At 42.9% G+C, this 24,280-nt stretch overlaps 1 protein-coding gene across 1 annotated transcript; it reads right to left on the bottom strand.

Annotated features, from left to right (window-relative positions):
• Positions 1 to 940: 940 nt before the first annotated feature.
• On the bottom strand, positions 941 to 16,181 carry LOC117870875 (C-type lectin domain family 12 member B-like). Its single transcript, XM_034758291.1, has 6 exons — positions 15,987 to 16,181; positions 8,949 to 9,047; positions 7,933 to 8,076; positions 4,388 to 4,542; positions 1,942 to 2,060; positions 941 to 1,065 (listed from the first exon to the last, which is right to left on the bottom strand). The coding sequence occupies exons 1-6, from the start codon at positions 16,075 to 16,077 to the stop codon at positions 948 to 950; spliced, it is 726 nt and encodes a 241-aa protein (XP_034614182.1). The 5' UTR covers positions 16,078 to 16,181; the 3' UTR covers positions 941 to 947.
• Between the last annotated feature and the right edge of the window lie 8,099 nt (positions 16,182 to 24,280).

Raw genomic sequence — 24,280 nt, forward strand, 5'->3', positions numbered from 1 at the left:
CACCCAGGCCAGAGGGCTCCAGCTGTGAGCCTGACCCCTGGCTGACAGCTTGGGCTGTCAGCACTGGAGCTGGGGGAGGGCAGGCTGACAGTTGAGGCTGTCAGCCCCAGGGCTGCTGGGCTGCAGCTGTCAGTGTCCCACAATGCCCTACCTCAGTCAGTGGAAGCACTCCTAGTCATGCATGGCATGCACCACTGTCAGATGGAACATAGTGTGGACGTGAACCACCTCTTTAGTTATTGTGTTGGTTGTACATTGACTTAAGTTGACTTAAATTTGTAGTATAGGAAAGCCTTTAGTTTATGGTTGTCTGAGGGAAATAACTGAAGTGTGATGAAATTTAGAAAAAAAGACTTTCAAGTTGGAACTCAGGATTTAATTTTAACTTTCTTGTAAAATTGAGATCTGTGATATTCTAGAATTGTCTCTCAAAGAGAAGTGGTTAAAGCCTCATCACTTCTATTACAATATTTAAAGCTAGAAAAGGCTCTGGTGGATCTCCTATTCAGGAGAATTATGCCCTGGGGTCCTGGTCACAAGATGTAACCCAATGCATTTTATCTCCAGTTTCTCTGGTTCCACGCTATGCCTGAAGTTCCCAGTTTCAATCTGGCATCTGTTACACATTTCAGAACTGCACTGATGGATTTTGTGTTCTCTCTGGTGCATGGCAGTGGTATTTTGATGCTGACAGTACCTTATTTTTGCAAGTGACTTCCTAAGACCCTTTCCAGTTATTGTCTTGAATTTCATAACTGAACGCTGGGGGAGGAGGGCGAGGGAGGAAGAAACAAGAAGTTCTGGTGTAGCATATAATAGAATGGAGATTTCAATCCCCACTCTGAAAATTCTGAAAAAAAGTATAAAAACCTCACATGAAAACAGAATACACTGAGCATATGTCCTGTCATACTGATGGAGCCATTGTTCCTTCTGGTGGTGTTTCTTTATCTTAGCTGGACAGCTGCTTTCTCACAGATCCATAAGTGCTCCTGTAAGCAGTCACCTTTAACAAATTTCCTGTCATATAGGCATACACAATGATAGTATCCACATCTGGGGGCCCTGAAATAGATTAATGTTGTTTGTGTTTAGTTCATTATTGTATAGAACTGTGTTAATGGTGACATAGAATCATGGAGTTGGAAGGGACCTCAGGAAGTCATCTAGTCCAGCCCCCTGCTCAAAGCAGGACCCATCCCCAACTTCCCCCCCCAATCCCTAAATGGCCCCTTCAAGGATTGAACTCACAACCCTGGGTTTAGCAGGTCAATGCTCAAACCACTGAGCTATCGTGCCCCCCAGTATATCATAAGAGAAATGGGAACTGCCCCTTTAAGAATAGGGTGAGGGCATAGTGAGTGAGCTACTACAGAAGCTAGTGTTTATTGTGTGCTGTTGCTGCTGGAAAAGGAGGATGGCCTGTAACTGGGCACTGAGGAGGTCTCTGTCTGCAAAAAGCTCCTTAAGCAAAAGGTTGGAAACTCAGAACAAACAAAATGTTCTCTTTAAAAAAATGACTCTAGTAATTAAGGGTATAGCACACAGAACTTCATCCTGGAAAATGAAGCATCATTTCACTGTGTCCTGACATTTGCATTCTATGCATATATTCATGACCCTAGTGTATTCACCAGTTTCCCTGGGGGCAAATAATGCACACTTGCTCTACAACTGGTTCGGATTACTGTCCCCTCCCTGCCAGCTCATCTGTGCCAGCCAGTGCTCTGCAGGGCCAGTGCCAAGTCTCCATCCTTGTTTGCCCACTCCCTCCTTACCCTGTGCAGAATGGAGATTAGCAGTTCACAAAGGCCGTTCTTGCCGCTGTGCGTCTCTGTCAGAACACAGGTAGGCAGCACAGGAGAGTAAGGGGGTACCCTACGCTTTTCTCCTGCAGGGGTCTTGAGAATGGGTCACAATCAGGCCCTAAATAATCATTACCAATCAGTTCTCTGTGCTGAAAAAGCTGAGCCATCCTCCCAATGCCAGTTGTTCCCTTTAGATTTACATGATAATCCAATCCAGTAACAGTCTCTAGTCTCTCTTGGAGGTACGTGGTTCTATGAGGAAATCACAACAACATTACTTAAATAAAGAACTCCAATTCTTACCTTTCAAACAAAAACACTAATATACACCAGTGATGGGAGAGAACTCCCAGCCAAAGGTATGGCGTCCACCCTTCCTGATGTGATGATATAGCCCGGATTTGTATTACAGGACTGTTCTCAGATTATTGGAATGTTGCAGGACAGATATAAATGTCACCACTGAAGCACAAGGAATCAGATTTTTAAAAGTATCAGAGGGGTAGCCATGTTAGTCTGGATCTGTAAAAAGCAACAGAGAGTCCTGTGGCACCTTTAAGACTAACAGATGTATTGGAGTATAAACTTTCGTGGGTGAGTGCCCACTTTGTCGGATGCATGTCAATGCCCATCCAACGAAGTGGGCATTCATCCACAAAAGCTTATGCTCCAATACATCTGTTAGTCTTAAAGGTGCCACAGGACTCTCTGTTGCTTTTTACAGATTTTTAAAAGGTACTTATGCAGATAGGCACCTAGTGGGATTTTCTAAAGTGACTAACACCCATTAAAATCAATGGGAGATAGGTGCCTGAGTGCTTTAGAAAATCTCATTAGGAGTCTATCTGCATCTTTAGGTGCATAAACACCTTTACAAATCTGCTCTAACAGCCACATTTTAAAAGATAGTTAGGCATAACTATGCTCAGCTTTGCAACACCTAACTAATTTAGAAGCCTAAACCTCATTTTCAAAAGTGACTTGGGCACTTTGGAGCCTAAATCTGTTTGAAAATGAGATATGGTTTCCTAATCAGTTAAGCATTGCAAAGTTGAGCACGTAAGCAGCTAAATACCTTTAAATATGTGGGCCTAAATGCCTTTGGTAATCTTGGGATACAAGAATATTCGAGCTAAATGCAAAGATGGACAATTTCTATGAACTCTTGTCTTAATCTTTTAGAAATAGGACAGATTCTGACATATGATACAACATATAATAGCTGAGAAAACTGACAAGAAATACTTACGATAAATATTATTTCTAGTTTCATAAAACCACAGAAATTAGAGTTAGAAAAGCTGCTACCTTGCCCATCCGCCAATGCAAAGTGGATTTCTTTATTTTGTAATTTAGAAAATGCTCCCCATACAAAGTTTCTGAATTCATGTGCTCCAGTTAGTAGAATATGTGACTTTTAAAGAAAAGTCAAAAACAATAGAACTCTATGCCCAATCCAATTATAAACTTTAAACCAAACAACTGAACTCCAATTCCAATAAGCAACATCCTGAAGAAAGGCATGGGATCAGCCCTATGCCCTAAAGATCCACAAATTATGGATTTCTTGTAGAAGCACAGGAAGTGAATTCCATACTCTGGGTTCCTCCACTAGAATGCCCTGCCTCTCCATCCCCAGACATTTGAACTTAGCAATGGTTAACTCTAGCTCCTCAGCTGGCCTCAATTGCTTTGTGACAGTCCATGGCAGAAGAAGTTAGCTACCAGGGAGCTAGGACACAACTCACATAGGGCTTTAGATAGCAAATCCAAATCATCCCTTGCATTGCATATGGCAGGTAGGAGTACAGCTGTTTCTGGAAGTTGTCTGAGCAATAACAGACCTTTGGTGGACTTCTGCTGTTGATTCCACCTTGCTGCTCCTTGGTGCATCTTGTCTTTATCCCACACTCCCGGCTCAACCTATGCTTGGCTCCCCGCCCTGATTTACTGTCTTCCACTTAAGACAATTGCTGACCTCAGTGAAAGACTGTGGCCCAACCTGACCCAGCTGTGGCCCAACCTGACCCAGCTGGCTGGCCCGGCCCGGCCCTGGATTGATCTCTGACCTTCAGCCCCAATATTGAGCAGCTCACTCCAGGCCCACAGGCCACAAATGACCTGGTCCTGACAATAGGGTCCTTATTCCCAATTGTCCTGTGCCTTCTGTTGTCATTTACATGGGTGTAAACATCTACCAGATCAGATTGCTAACATTTTATGTCGACTTTACCACATTGTAAATGAAGAAGTGAATCCTGCTCTCTCTCTGCCCATCTGATGTGGAAGTGTGGAAATCCTATCCTTGAACCCCTCTAGCAGCCAGAAGAACAGGACAAATGTTATCCCATAGAACTGATCAACCTACTCCTTAAAGCACCCAGAAGGCAGTGCCCTGTGTGGAAAACCCATTGTTCATAACCACAGCAGGATCTGAGAGACTCACGTCTACTCTTAGCTTTAAAATATTCTATGGTGGTAAGTTCCACAAGCTATTTATCTGTCTTGTGGGGGAGGGGGAGGGCTTATGAGAAATTTATATCCAGATAAAATAAAAGAGGCTGGGGTAGGAGCCGTGCCAGCTTCTCCTTGTCCTGTAGCATGAGAAGGGTGGAATTCTGTAAGGAACAGAATTCTCGACTTTGCTTCCAGGGCCTTTTCTCTCTTGACATGTAGAAGCAGGTGTCACCTCCCATCCATTGCCAGTTTGCAGGGCAGAGTGTACAATTTGGTCCTAAAAGAGAGAGAGAAATTGTCTTTGTTTCTCATCCTAAGCAGTTCAGAATACAAGGGCTACTGCCATTGACTTGAATGCACATAGAAGTTGCAGAGCTGTCATGTATATGGCACTGATCCTCCGCGGGCCAAGCCCGAGATGATCACTAGCCCATGTGAAATGATCGACTGAGTCTCAGTTCTTTGAAAGTATGATACGATCTCCATTGGGAAGGGCTGGATTTCACTTTGCTGAGAAGGTGAAAACTGTTGAACCCAGCAGCAGAGAACATTGTTATATCAGGAGTCAGCAGATCGAGCTTCTACACATAGTCTTACAAGTTCTGCTCCTCAGCATGAGAGCAGTGTGCAGTCTCTGAAGAGATGCTGTATTGTTGTTAGGTTTGTGATTCAGGTTCGTTTTTATAGAGCTGTTACAAGCAGCAAGAGAATTTGCTCTTTTCCTTAATCTTTGTAACTAGAGTTCATTTCTGGGGCAGAGTTGCCTCCTGGGACCCAGATGTTAATGTGTGGGCTGAGAGTACTGAAAGCAAGAATTGTCTGTATGTTGTTTGTGACCACCTCTGTTCCTGGTGTATCTAGTGTAAACAAACCAATTGCACTAAAAATACCCACACTCCTCATGATTAATTTCTCTTCCAATGGAAAACTGACCCTACCTGGCCCTGAAATCTGGTCTGACTCAGCAAAGAGGCCACCTTTTTTTTTTTTTTTTTTTTAAGTGAACAATCCTGCAGTGGCCAGAGAATGAGAATGGGGATGGAGAAGGTATGAACTACCAGGAACAAGTCTTTTTCCATCTTAATTGAGAACATTACTATGAATCTGAATGTCCTTTATGTAAGGCCCCTTTAGACCACTCTGACAATGTAATGGTGCTTTAAAGGGAGTGTAAATGGCTGCCATAGCAGTGTCAAGGAGAATCTGCTCCTATACTATCGGTAAAGGATAGTCCATACATAACATACCTAAGGCAAAATCACAAAAGCAAGGTGGTTAAAAGTCAGGGCATCTAACAGGACATATCCTCTACTCCAGTGGTTCTCAAACTTTTTTTTTTTCCACATACCACTTGAAATTTGCTGAGGATCCACTAATTAGGTGGGTGACCCTTCATTCTCTGGTGTGTGGCTGCCCAGGTGCGCACCTTAGAGGGAACTATCTGCGAACCACCTGAATGTAGTTCGCAGACCACAGGTGGTCTGCAGACCACAGTTTGAGAACCTCTGCTCTACTCCTCAACCTAGGAACACACATCACTACTAGAGCAACCACCCTACAATACAGACTACACACTAACATCTTAACTCTGCCCTAGGGAGAAACCAGACTTACAGAATTGTCCTCCCAAACTCTCTATACCCACACACAGACCTGACTTCCCTCAAGCACTGTTCCAACTATTCCTTTTGCACAGTTCTGGAAAAAACACACTATCTCAACGTTCATAAAGGGGCTGTTCCACAGAGATCCTTCTCTTTATGAAAGTAGCCTCTGCTTTGCTGAAGACCTTCCTCCCATAAATGATGCTCGATTAGAAAAGCCCATTCATGTTCTGTGTTATGTTCCAGTTTCAGAGAGAGGGGACATTACTGGAGGCATGTGAAAATTTCTTGCTCTTACAATATGATCAAAACTAGTGCTGTTGAAAATGAAACTCCATTGTCCATTTCAAAAACAAAATGTGTTCATGTTTTCCACTGGTGAACCATTGTGCTAAAGGACCTATTTATAAAATGATTATCGATCCCTCTTCCCCAGAGTCAGACCACTGGTAGCCTTAGGCACTAGAGCCAGGGTCAGAAATAAATCACTTTTCCCATCTTCCCGAGATTCTGGGCATCACAATGAAAGACTCCGATGATCTTTCCAGCTCTGCTTATTTTTCTAGTATTTTGCAAACAACTACTGTACTCCACCCTTGAGGTTCCAGAGTGAATTCACCTTAGAAGCCAATCAATATTGCTCCTGAATTAGCCAAAGAGGGCAGTGCAGAGTAAAGCTAACCAAACCATTTTTTAGATTAGGGTCTGAACAAAAATATCTGAAAAAAAGTTTCCAGTCAGAAGTGTTTTGTTTTTCATTTTCTCTCTGAAATGAAAAATTGGAAAAAAAATCTTGATGTTAAATGAAACCACATTTAAAAATGAAAGAATTCATTTAGAAATGAAACATTGTTAGCTTGGAAAAAATGGAAAAAATTTGCTAAAAAGTCAGTTTGGGGTTGAACAAAATGTTTCCTTCATCCCACAATGTTTTGTTTCCAGACATTTTTAAAGGACTAGATTGAGAAAATGGCCAGAGGAGGAGGCCCTCTTAGAACCCTTACCTCAACAGGTAGGGCACTCATTTGGAAGGCATATTTGGGTTTCCTGCACCGATGCATTGATTTGAAGCTCTATCTCCTCTATCCCAGCAGAGTGCGCTAGAGGCTATTCTTGGATGAGTTTCTCTTAGTCTATTTTGTTGAAGCCATTCCACTTTGTAAAAATAATTTAAAAAATATTTGGAGCAGGGACTTAAACTACATCATCACAGGTGAGGGCCCTAGCACCTAAACTGTAATCATTCTCCCAGTCATGCTCTTTGCTTTTGTGAATCACTCTGCTTTTGTGAATGGCACCTAAATCCTTTTGTTTATCTAGCCTGAATTTTATTTATTTATTTGTTTTTGCCAAAACAATTTGGGAAATACCTGTCCAGTCCTCTTATACTTTCTGGACAGGTATAATAAATAAAAATACACTTTTTTATTTGACTTTTTATTTTTTCCCCTTATTTTTTAATTTAGCTGAATTCAACCTAAGTTGACGAGTAATTTTGGACACCCATTTGATTATTTACTATTAAAAAAAAAGTTGCCCAGCTCTATTGCTGAGTGATATAAAGCATTCCTGCTTCTCCAGACTCTGAACATGCTACTTCTTTCACACTTCATGACCCAGTCTTAGAGAAACTGAATGAAAGTTGATCCTTAATCTTCCAAGCTGTTATGCAGACCACTAAGCAACATCACTAGTGGACAGTTACCATCTGATACTATTTTATGGCCCAGGTGAAATCAGTTGGAAAGTACCAGTTCAGTTACTAGGAGGCAGGTGTCAACATCACAAAATCACAATAATAACTGTCATTATTAATTATTTGCTTTCTTAGCCATTTGAACAGAGAAGACAAGGACTGAATGGATCATGAAGGAGGAATTCCCTTGTACCTCACCTCTCTGCTAATTGCATACAGTTAGTTGTGGTCCCTTTCAATGCAGGTGTAGAGCTCATTTAATGGGGTGTAATTGGAAGAGAATAGGTGAAATTATACAACCATTGCCCAGCCTGTATCTATTCTGGAATAAAGGAAAGGAGTCCATTTGCATAACAATCCTATTTACCATTATTCTTATTTTTTTCTTCCCCTTTCAGACACAAATTGTCTTTCATGTCTTGTGGCCTTTTTGAGGAACTTGTTTGCAGAATTTCCTGGTTTCGCTTGAGGTTTCCAATCTGCTTCTGGAAGTCACTGGAAACCTGAAAAACTGAAATTCACAAAAAACATTTTGTATTCTCATAATTTACAAATCAAAATTATTCCTGCCTTTGTCCACTTTAAATTTTTGTATTGGGATAGCCATGTTAGTCTGTAGCCACAAAAACAACAAGGAATCTGGTGACACCTTAAAGACTAATAGATTTATTTGGGCATAAGCTTTTGTGGGTAAAAAACCTGAAGAATTTGAAGAAGTGGGTTTTTTACCCACTAAAGCTTATGCCCAAATAAATTTGTTAGTCTTCAAGGTGCCACCAGACTCCTTGTTGTTGTTTTTTTAATTTTTCATTATTCTATTCATCTGGTTTAAATTTTGTGCCTTGTTTTGGGTAGTAACCCTTAGTATTAACATCACAGGTTTAGTGTAATTTTTCTATTGAAAAATAAAATTTAAATAAAATAAGCTGGCTTGTTAATGAGATACAGAGCCTTTCACCATTTTGTCACCAATTAATATCCAGCGCAGGTCAGTATTAACTGAAAAACATCCCCACCTTATAAGTGTTCAGTGTGAAATGAATTAGTGGATGTCATCCACTTCCTAATGGGACAGGTTTCCATATCACAAAAAACAGCATCATAACTTGATGGCACAAGAAGGCTTCCATTTGGCAATTTAGGTAGAGAGGTCAAGGAGTGAATGGGCTACAGAAATTGTCACTTGCAGCAATACTACTACTCTGGAGCTCAACCACGGTAAAGTACATTCATGGGTGATAGTATGTCTGGAAAGCTTGCATTACCACTGCCCATGCTGTACCTGTGCAATGGTTAAATCAACAACTTCAGACTACAGGAGATAGATAGCAATCTGGCATCTTTTATCTGAAATTCCCCAGATAAAAAAGTATTGATACTTACACACAATTCCCAGGGCTAACAGCCCTATCAGCAATGCCAAGCACAATGTGAGGAAAGTCAGGGCAACCAGACACCATGTGGGGGAAGAAGCAGGGTGCCCTGCAGAAACAGCAAAAAACCCGTCCAGACCAGTAATATATATAATTGGTGCTTTAGTGGGGCCAATTTCACAACGCTGAAAACAATTATGAGCCAAATCCAAACCATCTGGAAGGAAGAATTTAATCAAAACAAAAAAACTGAATGATAATTGGGAATCTTTAAACAACACCTTACTAGATGTCCCCAATGCCATAAGCCCACAATTGAGGAAGAAGGCTGTGCTAGTTTAAAAAAAAATGTTTAGTGTAGAATTAAAGGCAGCTGTAAAAAATAATAATAATTAAATACATAACCATTGGAATAAAGGAGAAGTTGATAATAATGAATATAAATCAGAAATTAGGAATTGTAGAAAAATGGTAAGGAAAGTCAAGGGACATAGGGAGATATCTATGGCAGCAGAAATAAGAACAATAAGAAGGAGTTTTTAAAATATATTAGGAACAAAAAGAATCCTGACAATGGTATTGGTCCATTGCTAGATGGATATGATAGAATTATCAATAATAATGCAGAAAAGGCAGACATGCTAATATATATTTCTGTGCTGAATTTGGGGGAAAAACAGATGATGCAGTCTCATCATATGGTGAGTACACTCTTTCCCATTCCACTTGTATCTCTGGAGAATGTTAAACAGAAACTGGTGTGACTGCTGATGGAATACTATGTCCAGTTCTGGTGCTCACAGTTCAAAAAGAATGTTGATAAATTGGAGAGGGTTCAGAGAAGAGCCATGAGAATGATTAAAGGATTAGAAAACATGTCTTCTAGTTGTAGACTCAAGGAGCAAAATGTCTTTATCTTAACAAAGGGAAGGTTAAAGGGTGACTTGATTATAATCTCTATGTACCTCCATGGGGAACACCTATTTAATAATGGACTCTTTAATCATGCAGAGAGAGGTATAACACGATCCAATGGCTGAAAGTTGAAGCTAGACAAATTCAGACTGGGAATAAAGTGAACATTTTTAATGGTGACAGTAATTAACTGTTGGAACAATTTACCCAGGGGTGTGGTGGATACTTCATCACTGACAATTTTTAAATGAAGATTGGATGTTTTTCCAAAGCCATGTCTACTCTAGCGAGCTTACAGCGGCATATCTGTACTGATGCAGCTGCGCCGCTATAAGATCGCTCATGTAGCCGCTCTATGCCGAGGGGAAAGCGTTCTCATGTCAACTTAATAAAAACACCTCCATGAGTGGTGGTAACTATGTCCGTGGGAGAATCTCTCCCGCCAACATAGTGCTGTGCACACTATCACTTATGCCAGCAAAACGTAAGTTGCTCAGAGGGTGGTTTTTTCACACCCCTGAATGACATAAGTCATAGTGTAGACATGGCCTAAAAGATCTGCTCTAGGAATTATTTTTGGAAAGTTCTATGGCCTGTGCTATGTAAGAGGTCAGACTAGATGCTCATAATGGTCCTATCTGGCCTTGGAATCTAAGAAAACCAATAGTGAATTCAGTGACTAAAAGCTGTGCATTCTGGAAAAGCCTTATTTGCTGCTTTGTTCTTCTTCCTTCCTTCCTTACTTCTTGGTTCCCACATACCCACAAAGACACTGAGCCAGCTTCTGATAGGACAGACTTTGCTGCAGGATCCCGAGTGGTGAGAGGTCTGCTTGGAAAGGGCTGCAGCTACAGAAGTTTCCAACAGACTCTTTTCCACTGCAGGGGCTACAGATGGTCAGCACAGACCCCAGAGTGGGTGGGATCCTCACTGCAATCTGTCTGCAGAGCTCTTATTGAACCCTAATTAGAGATGAAAGCTAAAAACATGACCTGCCCTCCCCAGGGTAAATCCTTCCCAGGTCACAGCGGCAGCCCTTGCTGGTGAAGGAAGTTATAATTCCCCTTGCCTATAAATGTGGAAATGAAGCAAGCACACTTTGTATTATTGTATACAGTTCAGACTTTGTATCATTTCTTGTATCTCCTCCTTATTGGTCAACACCATGGCTACGGAGGAAACAAGAAGTCCATTTACCACTCCAGCATTGATATCTCCTCCAACCAATAGCCATTTGCCTCCTTCTCCTCCAGCAATGGCATGTCCTTCCTCATCATCAGCTTGCTCCCTTTTCTATGATAACTTTATCCACTCACCCACTCCAGACACCATCCAGTCCCCCTTAAGTGTTTTTTGTTCTTCTTAAATGACAATCTTTGTAATGGCAAAATATTTTAGAAGCTGGGTTTCGACCGAAAGGCTGTAAAGAGTGAACAAAAAGGTAGAAAACGAGAGCAGAATTCCCTAAACAGAATGTTGAGAACACAGGGTTAGAAATGTATATGAAAAAAGAATATCATCTGCTGTGACACTAGCTAGGGTAAAATTACAAGGGCCATTGATCCTCATGCTTCAGGGCATGATCACCAGCTAGAGTCAGGAAGGTTTCATTTACATCCCTATGTAATAGTGCAAAGTGGTGGTTGATATTTTGCTGCCTGATATGAGTTGTATTTTTAAATTAATTTAATATGATGTTTGATTAATTATTCTATCTGATAATCAACCAGGAAACAAAGAAAACTCCAATGATGAAAAATATTTTAACTCCTCTCAACTTTCTAATAGCTCCAGCCCCCAGAAAAGAATGTTTACACATACATGACAAATGAGTTGTCAAGCCCTTTTGTAGACCAACAAGATGTAAGACATCAATTTTATGAACTCTTTGATTGGATATTATACACTATGAACCAGATCCTCAGCTGGTGTAAATTGATGTGATCCACTGAAGTCTGTGTAGTGACAACAAATATTCACCAGTTCTAGCCACAAATCAGTTAACTCTTTACCAAATACAATCCAGTCTCAATTTGGAGTGTAGCTGGGATAGTAACTGTGTCCCAAGTTCATATTAACACTTAGCACAAGTCCAAGGCTGGAGCACAGACTGAAAACCCAGTTAAATCCACGTTAGTTCCCAACTTCACTTCAAAATAGAATGGTGGTGTAACTGGTCTTGTAAATGGGCCTCCGAAATTGGATATTTTTGTAATGTAGATAGACCCATGGCCCACATGCTCCCAGAGAGAGCCTGGCCCTGTGAAGACAGACGGCATGCTGTAGTGGGAAGAAACAAAAGGACTTTCTGTAAAGTAACATTTTTTAGTCTAGCTGTATTTCTAGTCTCCTTATTGAGCCAGGTCCTGCTTTGTGCTGTTCTGACAATGCAAAGCAGGATGAAAGCCTGCTTAACCATCTACTTGGGAATCCCCATGACAGGGAAATCCCTAGCTGCAATAGCCAGCTCTACATCACCTGGCCATAACATAAAGAAGGTGTCTAGAACATGGCTGTGGAAGGGACCATGGTGAGAGTGCCTCTGCACTGCAGTGATCACTGCTGTGAAGTGGCCTCTTGGGGACTGTGGCAGCCAGGCATAATTTAGAGCAGGCCTAAGGCTGATATAAATTATGCAGAAGGATGAGTCAGCCTGTAAGTGTGCATCTCCACCTCTAGGGCAACCCCCAGTGCATAGATGCAGCACTGCACAGGACTTTGCCTCTCATACCTGCTCTGGTGGGTACTTCCTTGGCTGCAGTGGCCAGTCCCAGATAAAGTCTTCCTCCTACTCCCTGTCTGGGTCTTCTGTGCCTCAGCTCTCTGGCCATGTCCATAAGAGTTCATCCCTTCCAGGGTAACACAAACAAGTTCAAACAGGTTCTTAAACTAATACCCTTCTGCTCCTCTCAACATCTGTAGTTCCCTTGTTGGCCTTCACACAGGGCTTCCCCTGCAGAAGCCTAACCTGCTCCTGTATTGTTCTTCCACCATTGTACTCTATCTGTTAAAACTTATCCCATGACTTCTCTCTGCTTGAGAGACCTTCCTCCTCTTCCTCAGGCACATTCGAGGTTCTGCAGCAGATGAGCGAGGAAAAAGATCTGTCACTTCCCCCAAGTGAGCTTCCTCAGTCTACTTTTAAGGCCTAGCTATCTCTGCCTCTTCTGGGCAGAAGAAAATTAGTTAATCACCCCCAGGTGTGGAGCTGACTAACTAGGGTTCTTTCCCTTACTTTACAGAGGATGGGGATGCTCTGGCACCAGCTAAACACCCTGAGTCAGTCCGGGGTACCTTGGCCTGACTCCAGAAGAAAATTCTGGAGTTCTTTTGGCTGAAGCTATACTGGGTCTCTGTGGGGGTCCTGAGTCTCCTTCTCGGAGAGGGTGGACAGGATCTGCCCTGCCTTCACAGTCAGATCCATGTCTACCACCTTCAGGCCCTGCAGAGACTCCTTTATGGTGCAGGTACTCTGGCGTAGAGTTTGCTGGTGAACACCTTCCTCCACCATCTTTGAGGGCTCCTATGCAACCTCCATCTCTTCTACCTCCATCTGAGGGGTCTTCTGCAAGACCTCTCTGAGCTACCGGTCTTCTACCGGGACATCCTAAGGACCTGGAAGCTGGTCTAGGCGACCAGGTCCATGGTGGCCGCCGAGAGGGAAGACCTCGTTACAGAGGCTCTGCTATACAACCCCCAGCTCAGTGTTCAGGTGGTGGAGTCCCCCTTGGTGTACCGGAAGTTGGTCCTGACAGGTATCACCAGAATTGGGGAGACCTCCTGGAGTACAACATTTGTAGCCCCTGTCGCTTGGCCAGTACATGGGGCTCTCCATCCCTCAAGTTCGATGGCATATAAGAGCGGCCATACAAGGTCAGTCCAAAGGTCCATCTAGCCCAGTATACTGTCTTCTGACAGTGGCCAATGCCAGGTGCCCCAGAGGGAATGAACAGAACAGGTATCATCAAGTGATCCATCCCCTGTCGCCCATTCCCAGCTTCTGGCAAACAGAGGCTAGGGACACTATCCCTACCCATCCTGGCTAATAGCCTCGATGGACCTATCCTCCATGAATTTATCTAGTTCTTTTTTTAACCCTCTTATAGTCTTGGCCTTCACAACATCCTCTGGAAAGGAGGTCCACCGGTTAACTATGCGTTGTGTGAAGAAATACTTCCTTTTGTATACTCCAGGAGGTGAGGGTAGCCTTACTGCCTGTCTCTAAGGCCTTCCTTGAGTGGGTTCTGCAGGAGGGTTCTCCCCGCCTGCCCTTCCCCCTGGCCCTCTGGACCTCTCCATCAGGCCCCTGTCCTGCGAGCCTCCCCTCCCCCACAACTGCTCCCTCCTCACCAGATGAGCTGGCTGAGCGACTTGCAATGGGTCCATCTCTGAACTGTTGCATTGCCCTCCTCAAAAGATGCTGCAAACAATGTGGCTACAATCAAGGTGTGTCCACAGAGCACTGAGAAACCTGTATGTCTTCTTACAGCATGCTCCTGGGGGCAGACTATTATGTCTTCTGAAATCTTTGACATTGATCAGTGTCAGAAACAGGATTTATTTCTTTTTCTTTGCCTGTCAGCCCAGGTTCTTGGCACTTTTGAATACTTAAATGGCCCAGATCCTTAACTCTGCTGTGACCCCTATGCACAGCACCTCTGGGACACAGTGGCATAGCTGGCCCAGGAGGGTCACACCAGTGTAGTAGCTATGATGCGAACTTCCTTCCCTATGGCTGGTGTAAAGTGGTGGCTCCAGAAAAGAAGATGCCGCTGTGGTTTCCCTGAACTCTGGTGATCTCCAACTGCTCTGCCTCCAATGACCATTTATGGTCACTAGCACCTGCAGCAAAGTTGGAACAGCCTTCAGACTGCTTTAATTGATACCAGAGGACTGGCTTAGAGCACAAATGGCCCAGGATCAGGGATAGGACAAAGATGATTTACAGCCATTCTTGCACATTCCCCTCCTGAATCATGCTGTGTGCTCCTCTGCCTGAGCCAGGAATCAGAGCCTGTAACACACTGATGCCATTGGGTGATTGCTACTTTCCTAAAAATGGCAAAACTGCTAAATAATCTGGCTTTTATCTGAATTGAAAGGCAAAATAACCTACCACCTTCCCTACCAAGGTACAGCCCCAAGCTGGAGCCTGATGGCATCACATGTTGTGGTCTCTGACAGATAAGGAAAAAAGGAAGTGGTTTCAATTTGATTCACTCGGGATCTGAGGTTTCCCTAGCTGAATGCAAGCCCTTCTGCAGAAGACAGCCTGGGGCTCTGAGGTCCAAACTGGTCAGAGAGCCAAAGCAAACAAAAGTTCTGTCTTCAGAGTTTTTTATTTAACTAATCTCTCATTCATTGTTTCAGGAAAAGGCTCCGTGAAACAGAGTTTGTGTTTTGAGCATTTTTTTTCTTGCATTTATAAATATTCCCGTGGTCTCTTTTTTTAAAAGGACCTTTGACTATTTAAAGTATTTCCCTCTTCTCTGGCTCTGTTCACCCTCTCACATGGAGACATCACATATGCTCCATACTGTGAAAGTGAGTTATCATTTGTCACCAAATGTTACAACCTCCCATGAGAAAGAAGCAGGTCAAAAATGAAAGAGAACTAAGATTCTATTTCCTCCATGGACCAGAGTTTGACAATTATAAAATCCTAATCTAGCGCAACATCTTGCCATTGTTGATTCTGCCAAAATCCCCATGGATGGCACAGTATGTCCTCTAGACTCTCAAACTCTACACTAGAACCTGATCCCACAAACACTACCTTGCACACTGCTCAGTCCCATGGGTAGTCCCATTGAAGTCAATAGGATTACTCATGGTAGAAAGTACTCTCAGCAATTAGTGTTTGCAGGGGTCCTTACGTTGTGAAAATATTCAGGGGAGGGACAACATCTCCCTCCATGCTTTGAACTGCACAGTGCATGCTTCTGCGCTTCTGTTAATTAATAATGACAATAAAGCAAAAGGAGAAATTCACCACTGGTGTAACTCTACTGAGAATAACGGATTTAGAGGAGTGAATTTAGAAGAGGCCCATTCTGCCTAAGATTAGGTTGACAGTACTTCCCAATCCAACTAATTTAAGCACAATAACTAAAAAAACCTTTAGAGATTGTACCTTTTTCCTCAGGAGCAGCAGGCTTTGGGATATTTTCCAGTGCATAAGATTTATTAAATTCCAGATCTGCATACGTTATTTCCTCAGTCATAGCTGGTGAAGAGGGAAGCTTATATTTCAAGTCAAAAAGTTAAGGCACATTCGAGGTTCTGCAGCAGATGAGCGAGGAACAAGATCTGTCATTTTAGAGAGGGCTCCTTTTTAATGCATTGGTTGATACAAATGAGGCAACCCGGATATCAGAGCAGAGTGGCCCAGAACTTCCGCTGAAAGGATGTTACAAAAGAGAAATGTTCCCTTTTGACTGAGGAACTGTCCCCCTCTCTTTCTTCCTCTGCCTCCTTTCTCGCCCACCTGCCCACCACTTATTTCTCTTTGCAACATCTGTCTGTGTAAATTCTATACTTTGTTTTTTAAAGAGGCAACTTGTTTCTGCAGAACTGCAGGATCAGGATTCATATGTGGGGGTGAGTACAGGATTTTCACAGCATTATGGTCATGTTCTGTTACGACCAGATGCATGTCATAGGGGTTAGCACTCTGCACTGTCCTGCAGCAGGCTTGGGATCAATTCTCAGTCCTTGTCTCTTGCCACAGGGTGCTGAGAGTGCTCTGGAGACTGGGTCCAGTGCCCAGGGATTAGAGTTCAGTGTGACCATGCAGAAGCCCTAAATCCAGGTACTTGGGCCCAGATCCTTGGCTGGTATAAATCAGTGTATTGATCATTGACTTCTAGTACAATTTATACCATTTGGCACCTGGTTTCTACCAGCTCAGGTCAGAAAGAACAAGGAATGCTGCAGGGATCGGGGCCAATGCCTGGGAACCACTGCTTTGTGCTCTGATATGTGAGACTTCAGCTTTATTACCATTCCTGGAATCTTGCTTGACTAGGCCTAGGAGGATAGTGTATGGCACAAGGAAAAGTTCAGGCAAAGGTACAGGTTTTGAGGCTGCACAAGAAGGTAAAAGGAGAATGCAACATGTGTGCTGGCTTTTGTGTCTCCTCCATAAGGGCCAGCAAAAATTGTAGAACCTGCACTCTTCTCAGTGCAGTGACTGCTCCTTTCTAACACTCCCTGCAGTATAAGGCTCTGAAAGGGGACAAGAAAGAGGGAAGGAACTGGCTAGTCTTGGAAGGCAGTGCATGCTGCACCCTCCTAGCAGACAGAGCACCAGGTGTGTTATCTTGTGCCCCAGAGAGATCCACTGTATTTCTCTGGGTCACAGTGATTCCCACTGTTCCTGACCTGCCCATTAGAGCAAGTTTTGTAACAGCCAGAGCAACTGAGACACAGAAACAGACTCCCCTGGGGAGGTGGTCAAGTACTCAGTGATACAGAGAGATTCCAGAGAGTTTGGATTAGATGTGGAAATGCAGATGTGGGACGTACACCCTTGTGAAATGAAACAAGTGCTACAACATATGGATCAGGAGCAGATTGCACATGGTGTCACAATCTGAATTGCTAATTGTAATAGGCCTGATTCTCATTTACACTAGGGCCACCTTACACCACTCTGGCAGTGTACAGGGATCGTTAAGTGAGTGTGGATGAAATTAACATCTACTTTAAGATGTCTTTGCACTTTCTCATTGGTGTAAACCAGCCTTAGGGTGACTGAGAATCAGACCTTAATATGAGGTTTGTTTTGTTTCTCCCTCCAAGTAACTGAAAAATATTATAGACATTAACATTCATATCAGTGCACAACAGAAACGAGCAGCATTTATAGTGTAAGCAAGTGAGATCCCAAAATACTGAGTTTTAATCATCTCAGTTGTTAGTAACACAGAGAAGGAAAATTAAATTTAAATTATCCAAATGTCAACCTGCATTTCCATAAAGCCCAATTCTGCAAATGCTTTGCATAACATTATCTTTACTCAAATGAGTAGCCCAGGTGAATTACTGATGTGCTTAAGCGTTTGCAAGTACAGGTAATTCATTTGGACTGATCAAAGAAGAAAATGCTATCTGAAATTATTTTAGTTATTAACCAAAATTCCGAGTGTCCCAACCTTTAATTCTTAGTGTTTAAATTCGGCAGAGAATTCCATCTCTCTTCCTGAAGATAGTGGTTTTTCCAGGCTGCACAGTTCTCTGCCTAGACTTCCCAGCAAGCCAGATGGCCTACACAGCCAGTGTCTGCAGTTTGCTTTGTGCTCCTTGACAGTTAAGCAAAAAAAGGGGGCATGACCTATGCTGAGGTTCAACCCAAATCAGGGGCCCTTTGACAGTCACCCTTTGTGAGCTGAGAATTCTGCTCCTCTTTCAGCTCTTGACTCACATTTACACGGCCACTCACATCCATATTTCCTCTGTCCAGTAAGAAGAGAGTTAACATTCTCTGAGAAAGCATCTAACAGTAATTTTCTCCAAGAGGAATTCACTCCAGCAGGCATTATGGTTTCCTTAAAGAAGTGAGGCTTAAAAAATTAAGCAAGTTACAGATGAGAAAGTATAGACAATATGAGATATTATGCAGGGACACTGTCCAGATTCTTATACCTCACCTATCCGTGTGGTATCTGAGCACCTAACAAAGTAGTTTCAGTGAGGATTTGCAATGTCACCAAAATCTCAGTTTGGAGAATAAAAAGTAAACAATGTTTAGAATAAATTAGATCCCTCTTCAGCACTTACCTCTTCTGCTTGTAGCACAAGCATCTTTGGTTCTCTCTTCCTATCAGCAGCATGGCTAGTGACGGCCACTTGGGAAGAAAGTGTCTGGATTCAGAGACCTTTCAGAGATACAGGCCTAGTCTCTTTCTGAGCACAGGTGATGCAATTAATAGAGAGGGACCAACAATGGGAGATATCAATATACTACCAACATAAGGTAGTGGAGCTTATTTATTTATTTTTTGGTGGCAGTCACACAATAACTTTACTGACAGTCATTGGGAAAGTAAAATGATGAAGTTATTTGTATCCAAACAGATATTAACATGAGGAAGTTGCGGGTAAATGATACTAAGTGCACGTCTGTTCTGAAGAACAATTTTGTCGATGATGAACAGAAATCCAGCTCCCTTTCCCAGGGCTGGTCTGTCTCTGCAGAGTGAACTGGACAAAAAAAAAAAATCAACAGCTTGTTTCTATTCCTAAGGCCAGGAGACATGGCTTTAAATATCCACAAGAAGCAGGTGCATTCTGTAAGAAGTTGTCTTTTTATACTCACCTTTCAAAGTAAAAGCGCACTCTTGGAAATTTAGCCCTGTGTAGCAAAGATAAATTATAATGGACTTGCTGATTACATCTTAACCCATGTCTCTGTCAGTGCATAAAAATAACACCTGAGATTTTCATGGTGATCTAGGAGGATTTAGACACACATCTTCCATTCAAATTTCTGTGTCTTTAAATTCCCTAGACTGCTCTGAATATCTCAAAATGTTTTTTTCCCAATAGAATTTTATTGTTCAGAAGGACAAGAGAGAAAATTAAAATTTAGGCACATGAAAGGCATCAACATCTACCCACAAGCTGGACAGAGTGATCTGAAAATACCTGGACAATCAGAACTAAATTAATGGAAATGGTGTCAAAACCCACATGCACACACTATGCCTTCTGGATAGACAATGAACATTGGTCATACAAAGGGTACTTTATACCCAGTTGGTCCAATGTAGTTCTCCTGGGAAGACCATTCTAGACAAACCATCGGAGTTTAATGAGTGGACTTCTTCAGTCTGTGTGTGTGTGTGTGTGTGTGTGTGTGTGTGTGAGAGAGAGAGAGAGAGAGAGAGAGAGAGAGAGAGAGTGAGTGTGTGTGTCCTTGCGGTATCCAGAACAGTGAGTCACCTTGTTATCTCCTGCCTCCAGTGACTGGTAGCCTTCCCCATGGTGGCTGGGTGTCAGTTCCCTGACACCACCAGCCTTTCAGCCACCCAGGCACTCTCCTCTGGGCAATTCCAGCCATGATTTTGCCTTGGTGGTTAAAAATAGGTGCATCCAGTCCCCAAGTGCCTTTGAATCATTCCCCTGCGATATCCAGCCCCTGGCACTGGCTGTAAGCCACACAGAACTTGTGGACACTTATAATACAACAAAAGAAGGTTTATTTAAGAAAGGAAAGAGATTCAGCTAGAAACAAGAGAGTGATGGAAAGAAAGGGTTACAATAAAAAACAAAATCACACAATGCAAACCAGGGACTACACTTATAGTAAGTTACCTTTCCTATCTAATAAAGTAGGTTTTCCTCCCAAAGTTCAGCCTGCTGCAGAGCTGGCTGGGTTCACAGGAACCAGGTATGGCATTACGCCCCATATTCTTCATAGTAATATTATTATGATATGATTATGGCATAGCTATGATGTATTTTATACAAGATAGGTCATGTGAGATATCATTGGAAAGGTTATGATTCACTGAATATAATTATCCTATTTAAATGCATCTATCATTTTGGTATCTGAAGTTAGGAATATGCAATCAATCTAGATGGCTGGCTGGGAAAGGCCATTAGGGAGAACAATAGGTCTTAGAAGATGCTAATCTCCCACCAGGAAGCCTTCCTAAGGACACTACAAACAGCCTCCGAGTCATGGATGCTATGTTCTTACAGGGGCACATGAACAAGTCACCTGGTACTGGACTCCATCTTGGAATACCAATGTTTTTCCACTGACCGGGCATGGGAACCAAGAGGGGAGACAAAGGGTTCCCACCATATGCAAATGATATTTAAGGCAGGGGCACGACATCATTGTGGTTCTTCACTGACTCCCTACCCAAGAAGATTGCTGGAAAGACCTGAGGAACAAGGACTGGACTGGGGGGAGAAGGGCTGAACTCGGGCTAGAGGGATTTCTAATCTGTAAAAGGAATACCTGGGGTTTTAAGCTGCAAGCAAGTGCAGCTTGCGCTCAAAAATCTCTGCAAAATGCCTAAATCCATAATTAGGGTGAGAATTTCCTACTCATTTCCAATCTCTTTAGTATATTAAGCTTAGATTGTGTTTTTGTTTATTTGCTAGATCATCTGCTTTCATCTGTTTGCTATCCCTTATAATCATTTAAAATCTATCTTTTGTAGTTAATAAATTTGTTTTATTTTGGCTAAAACCAGTGTGTATGTGAGTCATAACTTGAAGCAGAAAGCTATGTATATCCCTCTTCAAATCGAGGGAGGGGGCATCTTTCATGAGCTTATGCTGTACAGTTCTCTGTGCAGTGCAAGACAGAATAATTTTGGGTTTACACTCCAGAGGGGAGTGCGTGACTTAGGAACTGGGAGGTGCCTTAGCTGAACCTTCCCATGAAAAGCTGATCTAAGCCTCTTAGCCCTGTGTGTAGCTGCAGCTGGGTGTGTCCCTACCTGTACGTGTGCTGGAGGGGGTTTGAGGGCCTGTCGTAGAATCATAGAATCAGAAAATATTAGGGTTGGAAGAGACCTCAGGAGGTCAACTAGTCCAATCCCCTGCTCAAAGCAGGACCAACCCCAACTAAATCATACCAACCATGGCTTTGTCGAGCCGGACATTAAAAACCTTTAAGGATGGAGATTCCACCACCTCCCTAGGTAACCCATTCCAGTGCTTCATCGCCCTCCTAGTGAAATAGTGTTTCCCAATATCCAACCCAGACCTCCCCCACTGCAACTTGAGACCATTACTTCTTGTTCTGTAATCTGCCAACACTGAGAACAGTCTGGCTCCATCCTCTTTGGACCCCACCTTCAGGTAGTTGAAGGCTGCTATCAAATCCCCCCTCACTCTTCTCTTCTGCAGACTAAACAAGCCCAGTTCCCTCAGCCTCTCCTCGCAAGTTGTGTGCCCCAGCCTCCTAATCATTTTTGTTGCCCTCCACTGGATTCTCTCCAATTTGTCCACATCTCTTCTGTGGGGAGGAAGGGGGGTGACCAAAACTGGACACACTACTCCAGGTGTGGCCTCACCAGTGCTGAACAGAGGGGAATAATCACTTCCCTTGATCTGCTGACAATGCTCCTACCAATACAGCACAATAGGCTGTTGGCCTTCTTGGCAACAAAGACACACTGCTGACTCATATCCACTGTAATCCTCAGGTCCTTTTCTGCAAAACTGCTGCTTATCCAGTCAGTCTCCAGCCTGTAGCAGTGCATGGGATTCTTCCTTCCTAAGTGCAGGACTCTGCACTTGTTCTTGTTGAACCTCGTCAGATTTCTTTTTGCCCAATCCTCCAATTTGTCTAGGTCACTCTGGACCCTACCCCTACCCTCCAGTGTATCTACCTCTCCCCCGAGCTTAGTGTCCTCTGCGAACTTGCTGATGGTGCAATTCATCCCATCATCCAGATCATTAATCAAGATGTTGAACAAAACCAGCCCCAGGACCGACCTCTGGGGAATTTCGCTTTATACCAGCTGCCAACTAGACACGGAGCCATTGATCACTACCCGTTGAGCCCAACAATCTAGCCAGCTTTCTATCCACCTTATAATCTATTCATCCAATCCATACTTCTTTAACTTGCTGGCAAAAATACTGTGGGAGACCATATCAAAAGTTTTGCTAAAGTCAAGATATATCATAACCACCACTTTCCTCATATCCACAGAGCCAGTTATCTCATCATAGAAGGTAATCAGGTTGGTCAGGGATGACTTGCCCTCGGTGAATCCATGTTGACTGTTCTTGATCACCTTCCTCTCCTCCAAGTGCTTCAAATGGATTCCTTGAGGACCTGCTCCGTGATTTTGCCAGGGACTGAAGTGAGGCTGACTGGTCTGTAGTTCCCCGGGTTCTCTTTCTTCCATTTTTAAAATATGGGCACTAAATTTGCCTTTTTCCAGTCAGCCGGGACCTCCTCCAATCATCATGAATTTTCAAAGATAACAGCCAATGGCTCTGCAATCACATCAGCCAACTCCCTCAGCACCCTTGGGTCCATTAGATCTGGCCCTGTCACAGCAGTACAGTGTAAAGGGAGCCCAGGCTGGTGGGTCAGGCTGACTCAGTGGTACCCCAATTCCAGGTGGCACCCCAGGGATCCAAATGTTTTATAAAAAACCTCCCAGTGCCACAAGATGTTTCCTCAGTGAATGGATCCAGAATGTCTCTGTCCACTCTGCGTTATAGTGAAACACTCAGGCAGATGTGTGCAACCCCATGAACTTCACAATAGTAACTTACTGGAACTCAGTAGTTCTATTAATGATGCACATAGGGGATGGCTCCCGCTCCTTCTGCAGGGTAAACAGCTGTAAAATGCATATGAACTAAATTTTGTCGCTCAGATGAACAGTTCTGATGCTAAATATGCACAAGTAGTAGGGCTTGTCAAAGCAGACTCACCCTTTAAGTGAACTAATGATGTGTTACAAAGGAAATATAGTGGAATTACTGATTTAATATAAACAAGCATTTTGTTTCTTTCTGATAACAGAAGGGAACAATAACATGTTTCTCCAGTAGAATCACATTGTTCAGAATGAAATGCAAAAAAGGAGGCACTAAAATAGGTGGACAGCACCAACATCTGAAATAATCCAGCACATTTTGAAATCCAGCCACTGTACAGTCTTGTAGTCATTCCTTCTAAGGATTTTCCATACTCTATAAACAATGTATATTTTGTTTCTACTATATAGCTGTATATTCAGTATAGAGCTGGTTGTCTTGAACAAGTACAAGTATCTGCTGAGTGAAATCGCCAGGAGAAAGGGGGATTTATTTACAGTTGTCTAGCGATATAACTGAAATGTGATAAAATTGAGGAAAGGAGAAACTTTCAGGCTGCAGCTTAGAAAATATTTGATAAAAGTGTAATCTGAGAGATTCTGGAAATAGTCTCCTTCAGAGAAATGGAGCAAACTTCATCACCTGAGTAGCAGTATTTAGAGCCTGACTAGATAAATTTCTAAGCTTGAATGCACAAAATGAGTTAGGTACCTAAGTCCCTAGTTTAGGCACCTAAATCACAGTGTGAGGCTCCACAGAGATGCACAGCCCCCTGCCAAATCCTGTAACATGATGTGCTGAGTCAAGAGCCAACTCAGTATCCTGTCACTCTAATATCCACCAATATTAATTGACTGGGACCTAAGTGGAAGACACATAGTCAGTAGTGTGTACATGAACTGAGTAGAGATACAGCTGAAGGGCTAATTGAAGGGCAATCAACACCAGCAGGTGGGATTATCTAAATTGACAGGAAGAAAGTGCTGGAGAGGAGGGAGCCTGAACGAAGGTAGAGGTAGGCATAACTGGCCACTACTGCTGCCTTCCCCAGAGGCAAGTGGGGAAGCTGGCTATGGACTGTAAATATATGTACATTACACTAGAGTCACTGACCTGCTG

This window comes from Trachemys scripta, chromosome 1 (genome assembly GCF_013100865.1).
Source record: "Trachemys scripta elegans isolate TJP31775 chromosome 1, CAS_Tse_1.0, whole genome shotgun sequence".
Lineage (NCBI taxonomy): Eukaryota > Metazoa > Chordata > Testudines > Emydidae > Trachemys > Trachemys scripta.